Source organism: Atractosteus spatula, chromosome 24 (genome assembly GCF_055471065.1).
Source record: "Atractosteus spatula isolate fAtrSpa1 chromosome 24, fAtrSpa1.hap1, whole genome shotgun sequence".
NCBI lineage: Eukaryota > Metazoa > Chordata > Actinopteri > Semionotiformes > Lepisosteidae > Atractosteus > Atractosteus spatula.
In genome coordinates, this window is record NC_142729.1 from 7688002 (window position 1) to 7713797 (window position 25796).

Here is a 25796-nt window from a genome sequence, read left to right on the forward strand (position 1 = left end):
TTTTCTCAACATACAGTATCTACAGACAACAATAATAAAATCTACAGTTCACTTACTCCAGTGTTGGTAATTTACATTGTGATTAATAAACCATTAATCACTATAACTATAATCATTATACACTATAACTAACTAAAAATAACTATAAGAAGATGCCATAATAATAATATATAATGATAAATGTGAATCAAATTTTATTACGGTTTAAAGTCAAAGTCTTTCTTTCTGTTTCCCTTTTCATTGTATCTCCATGTGTTTCCCTATTTCTCACTGTCTCCCTTCCTGACATTTTCTTCTCATTTTTCTTCTTCTTTCTGGAACCCAAATTCTGGAGCAGCTGTTATCATCCTCGTCCATGGACACTCTGAGATGGATAATGACATGAAGTTGTATATTGCTGCTGAGCTGGGTGCTGTAGTGAAGACTTGGAAAGAAAGATGTGGATGAGCTGTGCAGATGTTCAGCTGTGCTCCTGTCTTTTTGTCTGCAGGATATCATGGTGTGAACTAACAGAGAAATGTTGTGAAGATCTGGCCTCTGTTCTTCAGTCTCAACACTCCAGTCTGAGAGAGCTGGATCTGAGTAGGAATAACCTGGGGGATTCAGGAATGAAACTGCTGTCTGCAGCTCTGAGGAATCCCAACTGTAAATTAACAACACTGAAGTAAGTGAACACTGGCGATTTCTTTGTATTTTATTGTTTTATTTAGATATCCTGAGACACACAATATTCCCTGTTCACATGCATTAGAAATGAAATATATGTGAAGTAATGAACAAAAAGAAGGGGGGCAATTTTATACAAGTTCTTGTTTCTGACTATTGCTCTTTGTTAATATCTCATTACTGAGAGACTCGACATGCTTTTATTTCCCATTTTGGCCATCTTTTTTACACATGTACAGTATATGTTGTGATTGATTTATAATTCTGTGGGTAATATTCTTCATGAGATTTCATTCATAGAGTCCATCTTAATTTGAACACAAGGTCTGTCCAGCTTTAACCAGTTTCTAGTGATTGTTTTCATGGCTGCAGTTCTGACAGTTCTAAACAAGTATCTTTCAGCCTCTGAAGGCCGTTCATCTGGTGTTTGTCCCAGAAGGAAAAGGACTTCTGATGAGGATTTTTTTTTATATTTCTTCAAGAATCTTTCCCAAATTTATTTTCATACCAAAAAATGTTTACGATATGCCAGGTTTTCCTTGCAATTCTTCCAACTGTTTGTGCTCCCAAATTTATAATATTTGGCTTGTAGTTGGTGTTTCTTCCAATATTGTATATGAACGTTTTACTCATATTCTTCCATTAATGTGAATTGGTGGATTTATGCAGATTTGAATGGTTTTAGAGTCTTCAATTGCTGTGGAAAGGCCAACCTCCTTTTCTCACCTGCCTCTTACTCTTGTATTCCTCCTGTATTTTCTGATATTTTATATACATCTGAAAGGATGTAGCTCTGGAAATAAGTTAGGTATGCAAAATTTACCAATTTGTTAATCTCTCATCTTAGAGTCTCATTTACTTCTTCTCAGCTTTGATTTGAGTGTCCCCAGTGTTTTCTCCTCTCTCTGTGTGCTTTGACCTTGCCTGTTTGTCTTGGACTGATTCCTGTGCTTTGAACCCTGCATGTGCATGTGCTTTGACTCTCCTTCAGACTCTCGCTGGTGCTTTAATCAGTTCCTCTCAGCTCAACCCCTGCCCTTTTGATCTTTTGCCTGCCTGCCCTGCTTGCTTCCAGCAGAACAAAGCACAGCATTATGAAAATAAATTCTGCAGTTTAAATACAGTAATCACAATTATTTGTATTGTGAAAAAAATAAAGAAATAGTAATTTTGAGGGGTTTATAGCCTGTATGGGGTCTGTATGAGCCACACACTCCTGACTAACAGCTACAGATGCCAGATAACCAACAGTGTTGAGAGTGCTGCTAGCCGACCTGTCCAAACGACTTTGAACGAGTGGATCTTTCTAGGATCCTGCAGCATCCAGTTGATAATAAATGATGTCCAAGGCTACTCGTCTGGTTACATACAGTACATATTATTTAGCAAGACATCTGACTGCTCTGTTATTCTGGCTCAAAATAAAACACGTTGTAGGTCTAGGTGTTTTGTGATTTATATAATAGAAATCCACAGTATGCAACTGGTATAATATCTGCAAGATTTTCTAATTGATATAGTATACCATCGGTTTAGCCTGCCTCGGTACTTTGCAGTGAAGAGCTGCTGGCAGGAAGGAGATGTGTTATAAAACATTTTCACTGTCTAAGGGAGAAAATACTATTTCATCTCCCTGAGCTGTTATTAACATGTTTCAGTCATTAACACCAACTTTCTGGTAGCGCTTATTATCAAACATTTTAATAGCACACAAACTCCTGAACTGTCACCGAATCTTGTTAATTAGATGCAGTTCCCTTTTTCCCCTTCCCCCCTTGTGTCTTGTTCGTTTTTTGCCCCATGTTTTCCTCTCTTCTTTATGTACTTAATTTTTTTCATTTTGTAAACTATTCATTCTGCGTTGGTTCGTCAGCCTCCCTTCTTTATTTTTCAGCTAGGAGTCTGGCTTATTATTTTTTAAACAACTCATAACGAACTGTGCAGTATCCAGCCCGTATCGCCCCCTCTTGAATCTCCTGATTCTGCCATTTATCACCGTTTCCTTATTCTCTAAACCAGCACTGAAACCTGCTCTCATACTGTGACACAACACACATCTGAAATTGTTTCAGCCTGATAGCTGCCCCGTTTCTTCAGGGTGATTGCTGTAGTTTGTTCTTTGTTAGTTATGAGGAAAAAAAGGCTTTGTTTTCCAAATTTTAAATAACTTACAGACCTTGCTGTATTTCTGTGGAGTTATCACACGAATCATGAAAACCACCTCCAATTTGAACATTCAATGAACACATGTATATCTTATACAAAATATACATTTTTTCCTATTTGAAAAATAATGTAATGAATTCCATACCAGTTACACCTCTTTAAAAATACAGCTGTAAATCCTAACAATGTAAATTTAGGATGGGACTGAGAAAAGAGTCACTCTAATGGCACATGAAGATTTCGTTCTAATGAATGTTGGAAACAGTGGATTCGCTGCTGAGGGTCTTCAGAGCCTGATGGCTTGTGAATATATCCTGAGGGCTTGAACACCAGCAGCAGTGCTGTGGAAACCAGAGATGAGCAGAGTCCTCACTAGCTGGGCAGTGCTGGAACCTGCATTTTAGTGAAGTCTGTTGCTGTAGATTTCATTAGCATTTTAATGAACATATTGCGAAAACAAACATTTTTTTCATCAGAATAATCCAGTGACTGTGTTTTGTGTGAGTGGTAAAAGTAACGATGTCAGGACCAATCTAAAAAACTACAAATGCATGGCTTTTTTTCTTTTAGTGCTGCCTGGAAATAGTTAAATAGCAGTGATCTTGCATCTTTTTTTCAATTCTGTAGTGTTTCACAAAAGCTCATGCAAGGCAATTCTATTTTTGAGAGTAATTGATAAGTATTTTTACACTAACTCTGTGACTGACAGAAAGTAAAAAAAAAAAGGCTGTCCTGAACTACAGTCCACACTAATTAAGTAAGAAGATTATATACCTGTCTGAACTTTTATCGCCCTACTCCCCAACTCGCAACCTCCGCTCTTCAAATTCTGCCCTCCTTACTGTCCCCCAAGCTCGTCTACATTGTATGGGTGACAGGGCCTTCTCCTGCTATGCCCCCAAGCTCTGGAACTCTTTGCCCAAGGATATTAGAGAGTCACCTTCTCTAAACTCCTTCAAATCCAGACTCAAAACCTTCTTCTTCAGAAAAGCCTTTACTTAACTGGTTCCATTCTTCACCCCTCTGCTCTTCTTAGTACCACCTTCCACGGTCTCCTCTATTGTTATTGTTGTATTGTTGTAATTATAATTGTGTCCTATCTTGTGAAATCTTCTTAATTATTGTAGTAGTCTTCTTATTTATTGTTATTGTCATCCTGTAAAGCGCTTTGAGAAGCCACCTTTAAAGGCGCTATATAAAATAAAGTTTATTATTATTATTATTATTATTATATATGTGGTGTTTGTTTATATTGTACACAAATGACAGTCCTGCCCCCTTGTAGCCTGGACTCATCAGAAGCTGAGCACAGCTGGGCAAGATCAGTATAGCAGTGGATGACCTCCAAGGAAAACCAAGTTCCTGCTGTCAGTGGAGCTGCTGAGCCAGGATTTACAAACGATCCCAGCATGCTTCTGGAGCACAGGGACGCAGTGCTTCAGGAATTGTTATGTTTGAAGGTTGCAGGTGTTGCGTAGTGTTTCAGGTATCTGCAGGGCAGGTATAAGGAGACCGGTGCCCTTAGTGGAAATATTTAGTATTATTTAATTATGACTCGTAATTCTGCTTGTTGTCTCATAAAGACACATTCATGCTAATAACACAGGGTGACCATGGCTATATGCAGACTATAAAACACTTCTGGAATCCAAGATACTGTGGGAGAAATGTCTTTTTTCGTCACCCGTTAAACTCATCTCAATCCTTCTCTGAACTGCACTGTGACTCCTTGAATCCCTACACATCACCTAATGTTCTGTAGACAAAGACACGACACATAGGTGCTGACATGAACTGGATAGGTTTATTTTCTACGAGCACACATAGAAACTTTCATGGTCCAGCACATCATACCCTGCAGGCACAAGAATGATAATAACAACAATCTGGGATTTAGGTACCCCAGTAAGTAGGGTTTACAGTAATCAATTCTAGAATACAAAGGTGTTTCAAGGTTTTTTGAGAACTACAGTGTGTGGTTTTCCAGGTTTGCAGGTGTGGTGGAGCTCTGTCTCTCCTTTGTTTCCTCTTCTGCACTGACTCAGCACCACTACACACTTCAACACACCAGCTTTTACTGTGTGGAAACTGAGAGGCACCTGAGTCAATAGTGTGTCTTTCAACCTGTGTTGATTGGGAGCTGCCCCACTATTTCTGCTTAAAGACTTTGATAGCATATTCCTCACATAAATGAAAAAAAATCATATACTGTAGTATCTTGTAATTCCAAAATAATTATATTCTAACTGTGAGTTAGTAAAGTATCTCATTATTACAAGATAGTCAAATATCTCATAATTAAGATATGCCAATGATCATTTGAGTGTATGGCTAGCCTATTTCATTGTACACTGACAGCACCTAGAAGCTACTGAGAGCTCAGCTGGAAGGTTAAGGATAGTGTTTTTGATAGTGTGTCAAATTTTGCAGAAACTGCATGGACTTACTTTCAACTAGGGTTTTGTCACAATGAAATGTTACAATTTTGATTATGACTACATTTATCCAGCAAATGTATCACAATTGCCTGCATGCTATGGAAAAGCTAACCCCAACAATACAGTAGCTCTTCAAGACCAATGCAGTTCTTCTTCTCACCTGAAGATGGCTCCACAGCCAAAATGTTGTGCTTCTTTTCCTTACCTTTAGGCATGGAATGAACCTTTATCTCTTCCTTTGTCAGAATTTGACTGGTTGCTAAGACCTCCTGGGAAAGCTAAGGCTGCTGCTGGAAAAGATGTAAGTGGGACCAGTAGGGGGCACTGTTCTTTGTTTGGGTCCTAATGCCTCAGTATTTGATGGGGACACTATACTGTAAAAAAAGTGACGTCCTTCAGATGAGATGTAAAACTGATGTAAAAAAAGATATAAAAAAGATCCTGACCCTATGTGTCCCCACTGGATCATGTGCAGATTAGAAGAGGTTTTATGGAGAACAGACTGAGGCATCACCTGCATAATGTCATTTTGTTTTGTGTGGACTGTTGTTCAAAATATATGAATTGACAGCAAGTTTTTTAACTTTTTTTTTCATAGTGGGTATAAAAATCAATTACTTAACACATTTACTGTACCTTGTGTAAGCATGTCTGAAACACGTTTTCAAATGTATAAAGAGAAAGAAAATATTTATTGTAATGAATTCTTCAGAAGATTCTTCAGAAGAGACTGAATTCTTCAGTCTCCTTAGGAGACTGTTGTGGGGAATTGAAGTCTGTTTTATTGACTTAATCATGCTTTTGTTACAGTGGCGACAGTGATGACCTGTTCTGTCTCCCTCTTGCAGTCAATATTCATTGTTTTTGCTGTGCTTCTATTTGGTGATCAACACATCCAGATCCCCAGTGTCAATTGCAACAAACTGAAAGTACAGTAGCATACTAACAGGAGTTCAACCCATGCTTAGTACGCAACTGCGTTTTAAACTTGTGCTCCACCTTAAGACCAATTGCAATGAACTTTGCCGCTGTTCTTAGTCCACAGCACCATACTAAACCTGTTGTCAATTGCAACAAACACAAAGTAACAGCTGCTACCATCTAGAGGTGGTTTAAGCAACTTAGTACCGTACTTGGCTGGATCACAATAGAAGGCTCCAGAATGTAATGGAAATAATATCGTCACTACGTACACAATTTATGCATCCATCGCTTGGAAAATCATTGTAATATATTACTAAAATTGCTTAACACTCATACCACATTTATTAATAATGAAGTTTATTAGTACGTGTATTAACAAAAGTGTCATTGACTAATAATTACGTTTAATGTCAATCATTATTAGTAGCTGTGAATCTTAAGATCTCCTAAGGAGTGAAGAGAACAGAACTAAAACAAATAGTTATATAAATGGATCGTGAGCCTTTAATGTGTTCTATAAAAATCTGGGAGTCAACTGAATAGATTTGTTAAATATTTTATTGTGATGGGTCTCCATATTTGTGGTTATCAGAGGAAAGCAGGGATAATGAGGAAGTGGGTGGTAAGGAGAATAATATCTGTAGGAAAATACAAGCATACATTAAAGAAAAAAGCTCAGCATCTTCAAAATGATTATTTATGATAGTTCTTCGGAACGCTGTCCCTTTTCTATCCTGTGGCTGTGGTCCATTAATGACTGTGTTGAAACAGCCAGAGTGTGCTGAACGCCTTGGAGAGAGAAGAGGTGGCTTATCCCAGTCAATCGCAAGGTTGTGTAGGACTGCACATGCTATGATGACAGTGCTGGCTCTTGACGGACTGGTACGCAAACCAAATGACAGACAAGCAAAGCGTTGTTTTAAAATTCCAAAAGCTAATTCAATGTGGCTTCATGTGTTTTTATGACTCCTGTTGTAGCGCTGCTCTTGTAATGTTGTAGGATTGTGGACAGGTCTCAGAAGATGCCGTCGTCATAAAGGATAACCATGACTTTAGCAAAACAACAGGCCAGCACGCTCTTGCCCACTTTGAAAGGAAGATGTTGGAACTGACTAAAAAAGAACTTAATTTGAAATGTAAGATCCTACTGACAGAATTAGAGAGAGAAAAGTTTATTAAAAGAGAAAATGAAAGTTCTGAAAAATAAGCAAAAGGCACACCGTGCTAAAGAAATGTATTATCTTAAAAAATTAAAATGCTTAGAATTTCAGAGGAACCATAAATGGTTTTTGTTTTTGTTTTTTTTTTTGCTCAAGTAAATTTATAAGTTTCCAGTTCTGTTAAAAATAAAACTGTGAACTTTACTGGTCATTAGTTGGTGTCTTTTGTCATTATTTAGCAATTGCGATGTGTTCACTTGTTCGTCTGGAGTGTCTTTCACGTTAAGATGCCGTTTTTTTCTTTAATGTATGCTTGGGTACCACCCATTTCCTCATTATTACTACTTTCCTCTGATAACCACAAATATTTAACAAATCTATTCAGTTGACTCCCAGATTTTAAAGAACACATTTAAGCTCACGCTCCATTTATATAACTATTTGCTTAAGTTTTGTTCTCTTCACTCCCTAGGATATCTTAAAATTCACATCTACTAATAATGATTGACATCAAACGTATTTATTAGTAAATGACACTTTTGTTAATACACACATATTAATAAATTCCATTATTAATAAATGTGGTATGAGTGTTAAGCAATTTGAATTAAATATTGCAATAATTTTCCAAGCGACAGATGCATAAATTCATAAAGTGCGTGGTGGCGATATTATTTCCTCTACGTTGCGGGATCCTTCCAATGCAATCCTGCGTTACACCAAGTATGGTACTAAGTTGCTTAAACCATATGAAGAGGTGGTTTAAGTTAGTCCGCTACTTTAGTCACCTCTAGAGGGCAGCAGCTGTTACTTTGTGTTCGTTGCAATTGAGAACAGGATTAGTACGGTGCTGCAGACTAAGCACAGCGGCAAAGTTTGTTGTAATTGGTCTTAAGGTGGAGTTTAAACCACAGCTGCATATTAAACACGGGTTGAACTCCTGTTAGTACGCTACTTTCAGTTAGTTGCAATTGACCCTGCATGACTTTAAGAGCTATAAAAAACGGTTTAGATGGTTAAAAAAACACTTTTATTAAAAAAAAACGAGTGATTTTTCTTCTTCGGGATCAGCTTAGAATCTTTGTGTATGCTGTAAGTTTTTTAATTTTTAAATGTTTTAAACACTTTAAATTTGTAAACAACGTGTTTCGTACGGGAAAAATCACGTTATCCTGTCTTCTTGTGGTGTGAAGCAGATCAGCAGGTCACTGAGAAAATAGCGCCCCTCCCACTGAGCTCCATCAGAGAAGAGGCAAAACTGAGAGAGAGAGGAGGCTGGAGTGCTTACAGCACCGAGCACATCTGCCTAAAATTAATCAAGCAACGTAAATCATTTCATTTAACTAGCATTTAAAAAAAAATGAGCATTAAAAATAGCTTTCTTACCAGTTAGTTTTATTTTTTAAACCATCACTGTACAATTTCACTGTAATAAATTATTGCCCTTCTTCCACATCTTGAAACAAATATTAATTTACAAGACTTTGTTCAAATATACATTAAATCTGACTATCAGAAAATAAGTGAAATACAAAATTTAAAAATAAAGACAAATTAGGGTAAAATATAATTTAAAATATTTTTCTAACTAAACAATCATTAATAACAATGTTGAAACGTGTTACTGTTTATAAAAATATAATTGTATTACCTAAAGAATAGGGTTGGCACACAAGCATGCTTTTTGTATCTTTTTTTTCAGAAATACAACAGGAGCACCAGATGTCTTAGTGGCTTTCAAAATTAAATTATGCATGCAAACATGTTCTTTTGTAACACACAGCTATATGTGATTTCTTTATATATTTAAGCTTTTGCAAATGTTCATGCATTCCTCTTCTGCACTATGTCTGGTTCAGGTCCATCATGGACCTACAGAAGAACCAGCAGTACCTTTCTACAGGAAAAACTGAAAATACATGTTCAACCCATTAGTACCAGCCTAACCCAGAGTGGACCCAGTTTACACAGTCAGTCCAAATCCATATCCCTGCAATGATCCCTTCATATAGACAAACTGTTCATACAGATTCATCCACTCTACATAGAGAAAGAGCCTTATAACTGAAATTGGATGAGGGAGCCAAAGCCTATCCCAGGAATCCATGGGCACATGGCAGGGTACAAGCTGGACAGGACTCCAGTCTATCACAGGACACACACTCACACCAGAGTCAATTTTCTCAGAAGCCCATCAATCTACCAACTTGACTGTGGGAGGAAACTGGAACACCTGGAGGAAACCCATGCAAACACGGGGAGAACATAAAAACCCATGCAGATAGCATCCCAGAACTCAGTCCAGGGTCCCACTGCTGTTGGGCAGCAATACTAACTACTGTGCTACCATGCTGTCTTCCTAGGAATTAACTGCACAAAATTAAAAGTTGCATGTACTGTATGCAAAATCCAATTTTTATTAAGACAAAATGTGCATAGCAAACCAACAGAACTAATTATATGTTTAAGAAACAATCTTTTCTTAATTCTAGAAATTAGAAACAAACTTATACTCATCCAATTACACACTGTCCAGACCCAGAGCAGGAGAGAGACCTATCTTGACCTTCCACATATACTAGAGCACAATGGAAACACAGTCTGCTCAGAGGGGTTTGATCAGCAGGTCTGCAGACTGTGATGTCTGATGAACATCTGGAGGAGTTTGTTCTGTCTCTTTAAAGATAAGGAATTCTGCCACCTTGCTCCACTAAGGAATCTTCTTCAATGTTAAGATTTACTCACATCCCTCGGTTCTGTAATAACAAAAAAAAACACAATGAATGGATCTTAAAATTGAACTCTTGCAGATTGTCATTTTATTTTTATTGTTATTTATTTAAGAAGTTGTGCATGACAGTATTTATGGCTAATTATATTAATGCTTAAATCATATTATATTATGTCAGAGTACATGCATTCAGAAGCCATTGACACAACTCTTCCAACAGACACTATTGACTGGAGAAATGGAAATGCAGTGTCAATCCACGTGTTGGATAACAAAACTGAACCAAGCAATTATAGATCAATAAAGTCTGATTTTTATTACATGGAAGGACAAATTATAAAAACTAAACTAGAGGACTACACACATGGAAAAGTCAACAGGGATTTAGAGAAGGTAGGTCTGGCATATCCAAGCTTGGTAGTTCTTAACAAGCAACAACAGTAATTAACAAACAATGCATAGAGTATGATACCGTGTATTTACATTTTCAGAAGATTTTTAATAAAGTTCAATATAAAATATCAATTCTCAAATTACAGGCAAAGAAAATGTATGTTTGTATTGAGAATTATTTAATAAATAGATAAAAGAGATAAGATATGAGTCAAACTGCGGTGCTTTAATTATTGGAGTACCACAGAGATCTGTATTAGGACCACTGCTCTTTTTAATTTATACCAATGAGCTCTTCATGATACCAAATTAGTTGGATTAGCAAACACTGTGGAATCATCAAACAAAATTATAAAACATTAGATAGAAATTAATGGACAAACACCAGGCAGATAATGATTGTTTGTTGTTTTGTTTGGCAGATACTGTTGTGAAGAGAATGATTGAGCCAGATGGACAAAAGACAAGAGAAAGAAAGGGACAAAGTAAAAGTTGAGCAAGAGAGTGAGGAGCAGGATTAAACATGTCAGACAAGGAAATGAGAGGGGAAGCATTTCTTCCAAGATCAAGTATCTTATATTTCTCATCACAGTTTTATTACTGGGCAACTGGGTAAGACACACTGAGATGAGGAGGAATTTAGAAAGATGTGTCTGAATGTGTAGCCCTGTGTGGAACTAAATCCCACTTGCTCCCATTCAAAATCATGACCCCACCTACAATATTGATCCACACCTCACTCAGATATAAAAGGGGAACTACAGTCCCAATTTCTTAGACTGGGTTTTAAATACAGATGCAGCCACTCAAAATGCACGGTACAAACCCATGGTACGGTAATCTACCCACAAGCCACCGCGGGGCACCGTAGGGCACCGCGGTAAGTGATTGGCTGGCCAAAATGACCGACAGGGGCACTCGTGGTGCATTGGTTGGTAGTGAAAAGATTTAATCATTTAATGTCTTTACTGTGCACATTTTAATCCGCTTAGTTTTGAATATTTATATGGAATTTTACCACTAAACGGAAATTTTAGTAGCTGAGCATAAAAAGAAGAGGAGCATAATGCATCTGAAGGTCATAAACAATATTAATTTAGGAACATTAACATTACTGTATGTACGTAAACTGTACTGTGTATGGCTGGTCTTGGTAGTTTAAAGAAAAAAATACACACCAGTCTTCCATTTCTCCCTAAACATTTTAAGCATGAAAGTTTTATGAAACGGTACCCAAATATGCGATTGCTGTACAGAATGAATTTTAATTTAAAAAAATTATTTAACACGAAAATTAAGCTGTTTACATCTTCCGCCTGAGAACAGTTACCCGTTGGTACCCAATGCAGAAACACAGCCACTAACTAGCAAAGAGAGGACATTAGCTAGCCTATATGATAAAGAAATAAATGATTATTTTGTTTATTTCTTTTGCACATTTATTTGAACATTTCCATCGATTGTACAACCACTTTGAAACCCTAGTTCATCAGGCATTTTCTTTTACGCTGCGGGCATTCTCCCGGTCTGGCGCCGGTCTGTGTCTTCTAGGATATAATGCCAGCGAACTCTTGTTTTTATGTCCATTATAACAGACAATCTCCTTTGCTTTTAACCGAGCGTCTAACCCCTCTGATTGGAGAAAAAAGACGTGCTGGTTTGCTATACATACTGTACCAGGAAGATGATTTCTTTCTATTCGAAACGTGTATTTTAAAAGTTTAAGAAGTAAAAACCTTACAGCGTACACAGATTTCTAAACTGATCAGGATCGTTATCTTTGTCTTATCCATAATAATGTTCACCGCTCTGTCCAGCAAATTAATAATAAACTTTATTTTATATAGCGTTTTAAACGAATAAGTATTTAGATTGATCATAAACCTAATCACTTTTTCTACATAAACACAGCGTAATTGCTCTCTGAAAATGCTTTTTCTTTTTATTTAGGCTCAGATTTCAACTATAGATCATATTAGTATAAACTTTCTTGGAAAAATGTCTTTTATGTAAACCATGTTTGCTATTAATTCATTTAGGGCTAGAATATGTTCATTGTCTTCCAATCGAGTCAAGTTGACATTAGAAGCTTGCCACAATTAAAAGAAGCAATTAAAGACAGCGTAATTGCTCTCTGAAAATGCTTTTTCTTTTTATTTAGGCTCAGATTTCAACTATAGATCGTATTTTTATAAACTTTCTTGGAAAAATGTCTTTTATGTAAACCATGTTTGCTATTAATTCATTTAGGGCTAGAATATGTTAATTGTCTTCCAATCTAGTCAAATTGACATTAGAAGCTTGCCACGCCCGGACTGTTACACCAACGCATTAGCATGTTAAAGCGATTTCATTGAGGAGCCTAGCTTTCTTAACTAGTAAGTACTGTACTTCCTTGGTTTTGGAGGGGGGAGGTGTCTTTCGCTGGAAATCTCGCCCCTTCTACTTTGAAAATACCTGTGAAACCGGTTTAATTCGTCACAGCCAGCACTCCCGCAGAGAGGGGGGTTGTACTCGTTAATGTCTTAGCCAGAACCCATCATTAGCCATATCACCCTGCAACTCACAACTAACAACCCACTGAAGCTAAGCAGTTGTGAGCCTGTTCAGTACCTGGATGGGAGACCTCCTGGGAAACACTAATGTTGCTGCTGGAAGAGGTGTTAGTGGGGCCAGCAGGGGGCACTCACTCTGCGGTCCATGTGGGTCCTAATGCCCCAGTATAGTGACGGGGACACTATACTGTAAACAGGTGCTGTCCTTCGGCTGAGACATAAAACCAAGGTCCTGACTCTCTGTGGTCATTAAAAATCACAGGGTGTTTCTTGAAAAGAGTAGGGGTGTAACCCCGGCGTCCTGGACAAATTTCCCATTGGCCCTTACCGATCATGGCCTCCTAATAATCCCCATCTATGACTTGGCTTCATTACTCTGCTCTCCTCCCCACTGATAGCTGATGTGTGGTGAGCGTTCTGGTGCACTATGGCTGCCGTCGCATCATCCAGGTGGATGCTGCACATTGGTGGTGGTGGAGGGGAGTCCCCATTACCTGTAAAGCGCTTTGAGTGGAGTGTCCAGCAATTATTATTATTATATCTCATTTTGTATTTCTATAAAAAAAATCGTTTGCCCAGCTTAACACTATTGTTGTTATTGTTTTTATCCTGTAAAGCGCTTTGAGGAGCACAGCTTTCTCACCACTTAGATAACTTTTTGATACCATCCTTACACAAAGCAGAAACTTCTTGTATTTTCCGATGACATACAAGTGGAAAGATTACAGATTTTAATCATCTTTTTTCTGAACCAAGGAAAATCTGATCATGTTTCTCTATAACAATAATAAAAAAAAATATTTTACATATCACCTTTAAAAGTGGCATCTCAAAGCAATACAGTAGATGTAAACCACAGATTACAAAGTAAATACCCAGACAAACGCAAATGCGTTTTTAATAAAAATGCTTTTATTCATTCAGCAGAGAGAGAGTTTAAAACCTGGGCGTAACAGCTGTTCCTTTTTCTGATCACTCGCTCTCCGGATAAACGTCTCACCTGTCCTGTTCTTTGTTTTCCTAATTTGCTGATTATGCCTTCTGCGATCCACTCCTGCCCTCACACCTAAAGAAGACTATTTTAATTTCTTTGCGCAATCCATTGTGCAATTAACCCTTGTATGTGCTGTCCTTAAGGTGATATCACATAAAGGTGATATGTAAAATAATGTTTTTTATTATTGTTATAGAGAAACATGATCAGATTTTCCGCGGTTTGGAAAAAAAAAAGATCTAAAGTATACTATTTTGTCACTAGTATACTTTTAATACAGTCTTTGCTGTGCTCTAGAGGATCCTTGTGATATTTCGAGCTCTGGTTGAATGATAAGTGTCGCAGTTTAAATACATTTCGTAGTTGTAAATTATGAAACGCTCTGTTAAAAGCAAGGGAGTTTTTATGTCCGTTGCAGTTTTTTTGAATCCCCGGCGGAACACATTCCATAAGAATCAGCGCATTTATAAATCGCCTTTAAAGGTGGCTTCTCAAAACGCTTTACAGGATAAAAACAACAATAACAGCAACAACAACAATATTGTATTTCATTGCACTTTGACAGAAAGTCCTTAAATCAATTGTTGACTTTTCTCTCTTTACTACTGAACTTGTTTGGATTGACTGAGCTCCGTTCTGTACCACACAATGATCCTCCCAGAGTTTCTGCCCCGGGTGAATTGGGTTTTTTTGACAGACGGTAAAAAACTCTCTCTCTCGCTTGCCCTCCCGCCCCTGTGTATTGTCTGTTTTTTTTGTGCTGTCCTTTGATAATGTGAATCAAAACCTGTTTTTCTAGCTTTTAAAGTCATGCGATGTGTAAGCGGGAACACATCATTATATCTTTCATATGAAAAATACATAATATAGCTCCCAAACAAACGCAAACCTGTTTTTAATAAGATGCTTTTATTCACTCATAATCCGACAATTTCAGGAAGACTAAGGGAGGACTAAGGGAATTGTCATCTGTTGTTGAAGTTCTGTGAGCTCGGTGACTTTGAGACCACTTGTTATCCCAGGTTGTTTGAATCGCCACAATTCAAATAGAGAAAAAAGAGCTGACTGACAAGATTTAAGATGTGGCTGTTAATGTTGGATTAAAAAAAACCACTTTGCCCGACGTTTGTTGCATTGCTTGAAAAATAACTTTATTTTGAGAGACTGGATAAGTAATTCAAGTATTTTTTTTAACTTCCTGAAAAACAACTAATAATTTAACTATATGTGCAAACGTTTTATGATATGTCGCTGTTGTGAATGTCTGTGGACATGTGCTGGCTGGACAGGAGGTTCTACTGTACACAGAGAGGGGCGGGAGGGGGGGACAAGCCGATACATACTCTTAGAGTTTGATTAATAGGGAATATAATATAAAAATATAGTACTAAAAATAAGATACACTCTACAGACATTCACAACAGCGACTGTCAGAAGATAGGACACAGCGGCTCAGACACCCGCTGAATGGAAAGGGGCACTTTAATATTCTGTATGGCTAATACTAAAGCCAATACTTTAATATTCTTTTCTGTATGTTTAACAATAGTGGGTACTGGCCTAATTCGGCCCTGCTCCCGTTGTTAGGTGTTAATGAGCTGTTATTAAGTGTGAATTTGTACCTGTTTCCCTGAAGTCTGGCTTTTTTTCTGGAAAACCATAACTCTGGTCTTGTCCAGATTGACTGTCAGCATCCAGGTCTGACAGTGCTGCTCCAGCAGTGCCAGGTTCTGCTGCAGCCTCTGTTCTGTGGGCGACAGCAGCACCAGGTCGTCTGCAAAGAGCAGGAACTCGATTTCTGTAATTAATGCAGATCAGTAAATCAAGGGACAAAACAATTATTGTGCCCGGCTCCTCAATGGGCTTTGACTTGCTAATGCGTTGGTTTAACAGTCCGGGTGTGGCAATGTTTTTTATTATTGTTATAGAGAAACATGATCAGATTTTCCCCGGTTCAGAAAAAAAGATCTGAAGTATACTAGTTTGTCACTCTTCTCATCCCCTCTTTGCTAAATGGCTTTTGAATAGAGTCACATGAAGAGAGAGGTGAAACAGCCCTACACAGCCCTGTCGCAGTACACGAATATAATTATATCTTATTCATTTCTTTAGATACGCGATTCTTTTAATACAGTCTTTGCTGTGCTCTTGGGGATCCTTGTGATATTTCGAGCTCTGGTTGAATGATAAGTGTCGCAGTTTAAATAATTTTCGTAGTTAGAAATTATGGAACGCTCTGTTAAAAGCAAGGGAGTTTTTATGTCCTTTGCAGTAAAAGAAAAGGTCTGTTTTTATGTCCGTTGCAGTAAAAGAAAATGCCTGACAAAGTAGACTGATTTTTTGAATCCCCGGCGGAACACATTCCATAAGAATCAGCACTTTTATATATCGCCTTTAAAGGTGGCTTCTCAAAACGCCTTACAGGATAAAAACAGCAATAACAGCAACAACAACAATATTGTATTTCATTGTACTTTGAAAACCAAGTAATAACTTAACTATATGTGCAAACGTTTTATGATATGTCGCTGTTGTGAATGTCTGTGGAGTGTATCTTATTTGCCAGTCTGTCCTGGCTCTCTCGCTCGCCCTCCTCCTCTCTCTCCCTCAATTCAATTCAATTCAAGGTGCTTTATTAGCATGACAGATGGGTACAATCAGTGTTGGGTATTTACTTTGCTTTGAGATGCCACTTTTAAAGGTGATATATAAAATCAAGGCTTTAACTTGTTTTAACTCCGCAAGTCTGAGTTCTTGTGTCTGTCCTATCCGAACTCGAAAGTATTACAATATGTATCTTTATAGCAGGTGGTGTACAGCTTTTTAGTATAGATTACACTTTTCTAAAATGTATTTAAAAAATAAAAATGATTATAATCTAATCTTTCCACGTTTGATCCCAAGATCCCAAGAAAAATAAATCTAAACGGGGAGAAAGCTATGCTGAAAGTTTATTAAGATACTTAGAAGACAAAGATACAGTATCAATTTATGTTGCATTTGTCTTATAGTGAATCAAAAAACACATATATTTAAACCCGCGTTTGCGATTTAAATCAATATAAATGTTTATATTGTAACGTCTAGGTGACTATTCATTGTTATGAAAATGACTTAAATTCGATCATGTTGTGATATTTAAAAATATAAATTTGTTTGGTGCGAGTGAGGTTTTATTTAATCTCTGACTCAGGGAAACGTTTTATTTTTTCAAAGAAATGTTTGTTAAAGGAAATAAATGGCTCTAGCGGGATTTGATCACAGACCGTGTGACGTGGAAGTCAGGAACCTAACCCACTGCGCCACCGGCAAGGTCACATGCAGAGTGCTGAAAAAGCACTACAGAAACATTATCAACAGACAATGCACAGTGTGTACTATTCTTGTGTTGCGGTACATGAATATAATTATATCGTTATTAATTTCTTTAGATACGCGATTCCATATTATATTCCCTTTTAATCAAATTCTAAAAGTATGCTTGTTGACTCCGGTATCACGTTAGTTAAAGACTTCGATGCTTAAAATGTTTAGGGAGAAATGGAATACTGGTGTGTATGTTTTCTTTAAAGTACCGAGACCAGCCATATACTGTATGTTTAAGTTCCAAAATTAATATAACACGCGTTACAGTATGCTCCTATTCTTTTTATGCTCAGGTACTAAGATTTCCCTTCAGTGGTAAAATTCCATATAAATATTCAATACTTAAACGGGCACAGTTAAGACATTAAATATACATATACATACTGTATACAGTACAGTTTGCATACGGTAATATGTTTATGTTCCTAAATCAATCTCTTTTATGAGCATGTGAAAGGCATGGTGAATCGATTCTCAAAAATTACTGTACTTTGCATGATTGGAAACAAATGCGTGATTGCGAAATGCTGTGGTGTTACTTTTACAAAGACGGTCAATGAAACGAAGAATGTGGACCAGGGCAATACTTTGAGTTTACAGCTTGTCCAAGGTCATTCATTATTAATACTATTAGTAATATCTTTGTTAAAGACTTTGATGGCGACAGCTCAAACATGAGAGGTTGAGCTTTGTTAGCTCCACCTTGCGGAAATTCCGGATACTATTATTTTGCTTGCGGTATTATAGGAGAATTTACGGTAACTCGCGGTATTTACCGGTAATCGTGGTAGACTGCGTAAAGCGCACCGCAAAATAATACGGTATCGCCCGCGCATTTTGAATGGCTGCATCTGTATCTTAAATAAAATGATAGTATCTCAAAATTTCTAATTTCAAATTAGTACACAATCATGAACTCTGTGGAAGTACTGCATGGTTGCCATGTTGTCGAAGCCAGACGAGAATCAGCTGGTCTCACCAAGGGCGAGAGCAAGATTTTGTGCAAATTGAGCCTTAACCCGGCCCTTCCTGCTCACTAGTCACTGTAAGTGAACAAAAAATGAAATGAAAATAAATATGAGTGTGTTTTAGTTGGTTGGCGGGTTTCTTTTTTTGTAATACTTAAAAATATCTAAAACATGTTTTCCTGTATGTGTCAGTTTCATTAAAATATCTAGAATTAACATAGTAGCAAAACGTACTTGGTCTAAAGCATGCCTCATTCTGAATCACAATGATGGCAATATAGCACTACACATACATTGACACGTTGTCTGTTTAGTGATATAAATTGGAGATTGTTATGATACATGTTATCATGTACGTGGTAGTTTCCTTATGATTTGAAATGCACTCATCATTGCAGATTCATTATAATCCCAAAATGTAAAAAAAGCAATGCAGTTCCCCTTTAATATACAGATCCAGCCATTCAAAAAGCACAGAGTACGCTGCGTCAAAACATGGTGGGCGTGGTGCATCAAACCGCATGCAAATTGAAATATGATAATAGTATCCGGACGCACCTTGTAAAACCGCCAGCTGGAGCTAAAAAAGCTTAACCTCTCATCTACAGTATTTGAGCTGGCGCCAGAAAATGCCAAGTTTCTAATTTCAGTCACTGCTGAGGGACAATCTTTTTCCAATTAAGAATTTAAGTTGTATACTCTTTAGATTTGTTATAATTTTAAACTGTGTATTACAGCATGTTAATCATTAAACATTAAAAAGTCTGTACAGTATATTTTATAAAAGCAAGATTGCTCAGCTGGACAAAAGTATACAACCTTCCACTTTCATCATAAATATTTTAATTATGCATAAAAATGTTATGCTTCAAAGTCTTTAACTTGGTAACTTACATGGGTTCTGGTTTTAATGTGCTTGTTCTAACATTATTAAGTTTATATTCTATACTTCATAAAAAGTTATAACATTTTATCCTTTTCTAAGAATAAGCACTAAGAACACCACTTGCTGTTACTGTAAAAAAATAAAAGTTGTACTGATTTAATATCACTTGATAGTAATATTAATATGGAGTCGTGTAACTACGCAGCTAAAATATTTTGGAAACATATTTTGGACATTTTGGAAACATTTTGACATTCGTTTTTTTTTAAAGCTTGTATTGTTCTTATAGTGGTAATGGAGAACATACTGTACAGTATGTTGAAGCCGTACCATAAAAGTGAAGATGTGTTACACCTTCAAGTAAGCCAGTGATGTTGTTTACTATGTTGAAATGAAGAATTACTATGAACACTGAAGAGTTATAGAGCAGACACGTTGTGTATCGCCTCATACACTTGTTAAAATGTTTCAATTTTGATGCAATATGGAAGGTATTATTAATAGTATTAATAATGAATGACCTTGGACAGGCTGTAAGCTCAAAGAATTACCGTGGTCCACTTTCTTTGTAAATGTCTACATCAGTTTAACTCATTCACCTGTGATTATGTGAAAACATTTTGCCTGCCCTTTTCAGCCACAGCTTAAATTGTTAAGCAGTGCATTGGTGTAATGGGTTAGGCATGTACCTTGTATACTGGAAGTCAGAGGTTCAAACTCAGCTGTCAACATTAGTTTTCTTTTAACATAAACATTTCTTTGAAAAACTAAAATAGCAAATGTTGCAGACACAATATTGACATTTTTGATATTTCTAAAAATCACAACATTTTTTAAGCTAAGTGATTTATTAATAACAACAAATAATTTCAAACTGCTTGTATTTTAAAATTGTATTTTGTTTGGGGTGATTTGTCACTCACTGTTTTCACAACCTTCAATTTATAGAAGAGTGTTACACCCCACTGTTTGTTATGTAAAATAGACAGTTCTGCTCAGAGGATAGGATAATTTTTAGTAACATGCTCTGTTGTCATTATTGCTCTTTAACATAAGGCAACCAGCATGTAAATGTCCTGTTTCCTTAACACTTTCTTTGTAAACACAGAAGCAAACTGAATACAAAATGTAAGAATAGCGATTACAAACATTAAAGAAATACATGCTTGCTTTATACTGCTATACTCTACTGCAGTGGTTCTCAAACTTTTTGGACGAAGTACCACTCCTAATCCAACCAAAGCATCCAAGTACCACCTACAAGTCATCATCTCATAGGAACCGCAGTAATTCTCAATGACCAACATGAGCGCGTGTGCACACATACTCACACATACATATAATAAATATTATAATAATAAACTTTATTTGATATAGCGCCTTTAAAGGTGGCTTCTCAAAGTGTTTTACAGAAAAAAAACAACAAATAAAAATAAAAAAGCACCATTTCAGTGAGGGGGTGAGCCTGTTTAGTCGAGCAAAGCAGATGTGAATTAATTTTTCGAGCCTTGATACAATTCACAACAGAGTCTAATAGATTTTGAAATCGTCAGGCATTTTCTTGACGGCAAAGGTCTCGCGGTGGATGTTGCAATGCATCCATTAATTTCTGGAGCAACCTCTCTAATTCGTGCAACTACACCGCTGTGTCGGCTTGTCATTGCTCTAGCACCGTCTGTACAAACTCCAACACATTTTATCCAGTCGATGCCATTCTCTTCGATAAATTCATTCAGAAGCTGAAATATGTGCTCTCCTGTAGTTCCTGTGGGTAGCGGCTTACAGAACAGAAAGTCCTCACGGGACGTACCCTCAAACTCGTATCTAACATAAATGAGCAAATTGGCCAAATCGACTACAGATTCATCTAATTGCAGTGAAAAACATCTGCTCATCTAAACGCGCTCTGTCAGCGTACTTTTGATATAATCCTTCATTTCAATTATTCTATGAACGACTGTGTCTTTCAGGGGGGGCAGCAGGTCGAGCTGTTCAGCAGCTTTTTCTCCACACATAATAGTGTGGGGCTTACCTGCTTTAGCAATCCGCAAGCTTGCATTTTTCCACGTTTCCGTTTTTATTTCAGTGTTTATTTTAAGTTTTTATTTCATGCACATGGGAGAGAAACACAGAGACGCTCGTTGTATTTTTCTCAAATTAACTTAGAACAGTTCTTAAATATTTTCTGTTATTTTTCACGCTTTCCTGTGCTCACAAGATTACCAGCGTTCATAGCACGCATTTCTATGCATTCCTGTGTTTACAACGTTGGCATTGTTCCAAAATCACGCACATTCTCTTACCTTCCTATTTGCTGGAGATACAGTAGCTTTTTTTAAATACAATTGGTCACTTGCGTCCGTAGCATGCATTCCTATAGAGTGGTATAGAATTACAGAGTATCTCTTGTGTCCACTGAAGTATTAGCGCGCACTGTATCGTAGTACGTAGGCTGCATATTCGACATGTATAAAAATACAAAATATGAAAACCTGTCCAGATTTTTCAGCGCACACAACACAGTTCCAGGGTCTTTTGGCGTACCACCTGGCAGCACGCCACGTACCACTGCAGGTACGCGTACCACAGTTTGAGAACCACTGCTCTACTGTGTATTAAAACACTCTATGGTCACTACACTGCCCACTAAACCTCTTTCCCACAATTTCACGGGGGCGAGGTCACATAGCTGATTTACAGCTCGATACAATTTGATCTTGCAAAAATTCAGATATTTGTCAACATATTTACTAAAACTATCCATTTTAGTAATCTCACTGTGTTAGTCTAACTGTACGCCCCAGTGCTCACTCAATGTTCACACTCCCAGTAAAATAAAAAACCCATTTCCCGCATTGTTACCTCGACCGGGGTGGAGGGAAGTGCCTGCGGTCATTTTTTTCACTGACAGACCAAGTTGATTAAAACTCATTCAAAGGGTGTGATGTGTTAACACAAACTCTGCTTAACACAGCCACTTGTAAGAGTAAGGTATTATTCTACTCAATTAAATAAAGCTACAGTACAGACAAATTTTAAATTCTTCAAACAAAATTAGCTGTTTGTCAACATCTGCTACTTTGCAGGCAGTACACAACTTCTTAAAATATACATTTTGTCTCTTGTGCACTCAACAAAGGTTTAATTTTTATAATTCTGAAATTTTAACGGTATGCCCCAGGGCAGGACTGAACCCTGGACAGGATGCCAGTCTATCAAAGAGCACACACACCAGTACCAGCTTTCCCAGAAGCCTTTTAACCTGCCAGCACATTTGTGGACTGTGGGAGAAACCTGAAACACCACACAAACATGGGGAGAAGATACAAACCCCACACAGACAGCCATCCAGATTCAAAAGATTCAAAGATGAGAGATAAACAAATGTATACATGTGAGATGTATATAAAATATTAGAAAGAATGAAGGAATATAAGAGATAAGGATAAGATTCAAATGGAAAGGGAGTCTGGCACTCACATAGCAACTGAGGAATTTCAAATCTGCATAAATCCAATAATTCACCTTCATGGAGAGAATCACTAGAAACTGGTTGAAGCTGGACAGATCTAGTGTTCTAATCTGCAAGGACTCTATGATTGCAATTTAAAGAAAAGTACCTTCAGAATTATAAATCAAAAACATATAATGTAGAGTATATATTTAAAAAAATGGGAAAGGTTGTGTTTTGAGCCTTTCAGTAATCATATGTTTACAAAGAGCCCAAAGACAAGAACTTGTATAACATTAGACAAAAAAATCCTTTTTATACAGTATGTCACCCTTTTGTTTTGTATTTTCTAGGTGTTACGTTTTGATGCATGTGAAAATCGGAATGTTGTGTGTCTTAACATATCTAAATAAAACAATAATAAGAAATCTCCAGTGTTCACTTACCGCAGTTTTGTTAAATTACAGCTGGGATTCCTCTGAGCCACAGACAACAGTTTCACTCCTGAATCCCCCCAGTTATTGTGACTCAGATTCAGGTCTCTCAGACTGGAGTGTTGAGACGGAAGAGCAGAGGCCAGATCTTCACAACATCTCTCTGTTAGTTCACATCCCCACATCCTGCAGACAAAGAGACAGGAGCACAGCTGAACATCTGCACAGCTCATCCACATCTTTCTTTCCAAGTCTTCACTGCAACACCCAGCTCAGCAGTAATATACAACATCATGCCATTATCATCTCAGAGTGTCCATGGATGAGGATGATGAAGATAACTGCTGCTTCAAATTTTGGGTTCCAGAAGGAAGAAGAATGATGAGAAGAAACTGTCAGGAAGGGAGACAGTGGGAAACAGGGAGACACATGGAGCTTCAATGAAAAGGGAAACAGAAAGAAAGACTTTGACTTTTAACCATAATAGAAATTGCTTCACATTTTATGGTGTCTTGTTAAAGTTATAGCTTTGGTTGTTATTCTTTACATGGTTGAATTAATACAAAATGTAAATTAACAACACTGGAGTAAGAGAACTGGAGATTTTTATTGTTATTTGTAGATGTGTTGAGGAAAACAACATTTTCTTTTGAAGAAAATAAACCATTTAAACAAAAACAAGCAAGGTTATAACTATAACAACACATAATCAAAATGTGAAGCAATAAACAATCTCAATCAAATCTCATTTGGCAGAGGAATCAACCATGTGACTGCATCCACTTTGTCAGTTATTAGTCAGGAAACTGAACTTCAGTACAAAACAGCAGGTCAAGAGAGAGCGAATCCATACGAACCAGAATTCTGCCTCAGGCTATGTCTGCCACAGTAGTAAATCTTTAGACTTGGGTTCCATCTTTACATTTCACTTGAAAACCATTAATATTAATACAGTTGGACTCCATTGTCAATAGAGTACTGTACATTAGTTCTGTTAAAATTACTGTTATAATGTGTGAGAGAGAGTCAATTATGTTTGAGAAAACAAATCAAGTTTATTATACCAAAAAAACACAGGGAGGCAGAGGTGCACATTTGTATTCCAATTGGGATGGAAAATACAAAGAAAAGACCCCCCCGCCCCCAACAAGCTAACTGACTAAAACAACAACTAGATAGGCTAGAACCAGAAAGGTGGTCGTGCCTAACAATGAGACATACCAAAAAAAAGTCTTCCATGTTCTACTCATATCTACACTAACCAAACCAAAATCAATAAAGAAAAGCACACAACACGTCTTTCCCCCATCCCTATAACACACCACTCAACTCACCTCATTCACCATCTCCAATCTCTCAATATTCCCCCTTTTGTAGTCTCATTTTCCCCTTTTAAATGCTTCTGCCTCATTTATTTAATATATTAATTGACAGCACCCGGAGAAAAAGGAGAAAACAATTAGGGAAAAAAAAAATAACTCTCCAACTGAGGACCATAACAACCATTGATATAGATTCCGGGTTCGTTAGAAAACTAGCCACGTTTCTCCATGATACTGTGATAGTGGTAGTAACCCCCATGAACTTGCGTGTCCACAACTCCAGACACACCCCTCACAGCCTGCCGGGGAATGTTTTCACATTTTTTGCAAGCACTCTCCTTCAAGAGTGGTGATGTACAGTACTCGCCTCCTCATCATGGCACCAGAGCATGGGGCACACATCCTCAGAGACTTCTGGGTCCCTGGCTCACAGACTCTCAGACCTGGAGTCTCCAGCTCACTCCCTCCACTGTTAGCCTCTGTTAGAACTGTTTAGCTCACTGATAAAAATAATTAAAATGTTCATAATTTTGTTTTAATTTTATTTTTTTTATTTTGAAAGGCTAAGTAAACCTTGTCAGGTCAGTAACATCACTAGTTGTACTCATGGAAATACATATCAAGACTACGAAGTTTACAGAAAAAGTGAGAGAGGTGTGTGACAGCTGTGGTGTATGAAATGAGGGTGTGTGTTATGACTACTTATTGTTCATACATTTCAGGTACCTCCAAGCTCTCCAAAAGGTCACATTTGGAAGAATTTGTGGACTACAAAGAAAGAAAAAGTGCATTGCAAACTGATCAGAAATGTATAACCAAGCTGCCAGAAGATATCTCTTTTAGTATTTGCTTATAACTGTATGTCTTAACTGGCCATACGTATTTGTATAATTTTAAATTGTGGAGAGGTATTAAGATCCCTGGACCTGGCTTTATAAAACCTCATGCAGAATGTGCTGTCTTTGTTCCCCCAGTTTCAGTAGAAGACATTGGAGTAGCACTGGAAAAAATCTGGGTATTTTCATGAGCTACAACTTAAAAAAAAAGACTTTTAAAGAATGAAAATTTAAAGTGTTTGTTTTTCGTTTCCTTTAGATATTTCTTTCTAGTGAGCAGACTCTGTCTATAGTTTCCAACATAATGCAAGATGTTTAAGGGCAGATCCCTTCCAGACAAAAATGACCCCTGGAGGGCTGTGGGATTAATTAATCTCTTATTCTGCAATGTTAATAGATGTCACCATGATACAAGAATCACACTTAGTTACACAAGTTACGGTATTAATACCGTATATTCTCGCATAGAACCGCATTACACTGGAAGTAAAATAATAGTATCCGTA

General features: G+C 37.2%; 1 protein-coding gene across 1 annotated transcript in view; it reads right to left on the bottom strand.

Annotated features, from left to right (window-relative positions):
• Positions 1-9597: 9597 nt before the first annotated feature.
• The window catches only part of LOC148815847 (ribonuclease inhibitor-like), a 117960-nt gene continuing 101761 nt past the window's right edge, over positions 9598-25796 (bottom strand). Inside the window, exons 4-5 of the mRNA XM_088904862.1 lie at positions 23145-23318; positions 9598-10110 (exon numbers count right to left, since the gene is read on the bottom strand). Coding sequence (XP_088760988.1) covers positions 10092-10110; positions 23145-23318 — 193 coding nt within the window. The 3' untranslated portion in view covers positions 9598-10091. The remainder of the gene's footprint in view (positions 10111-23144; positions 23319-25796) is intronic.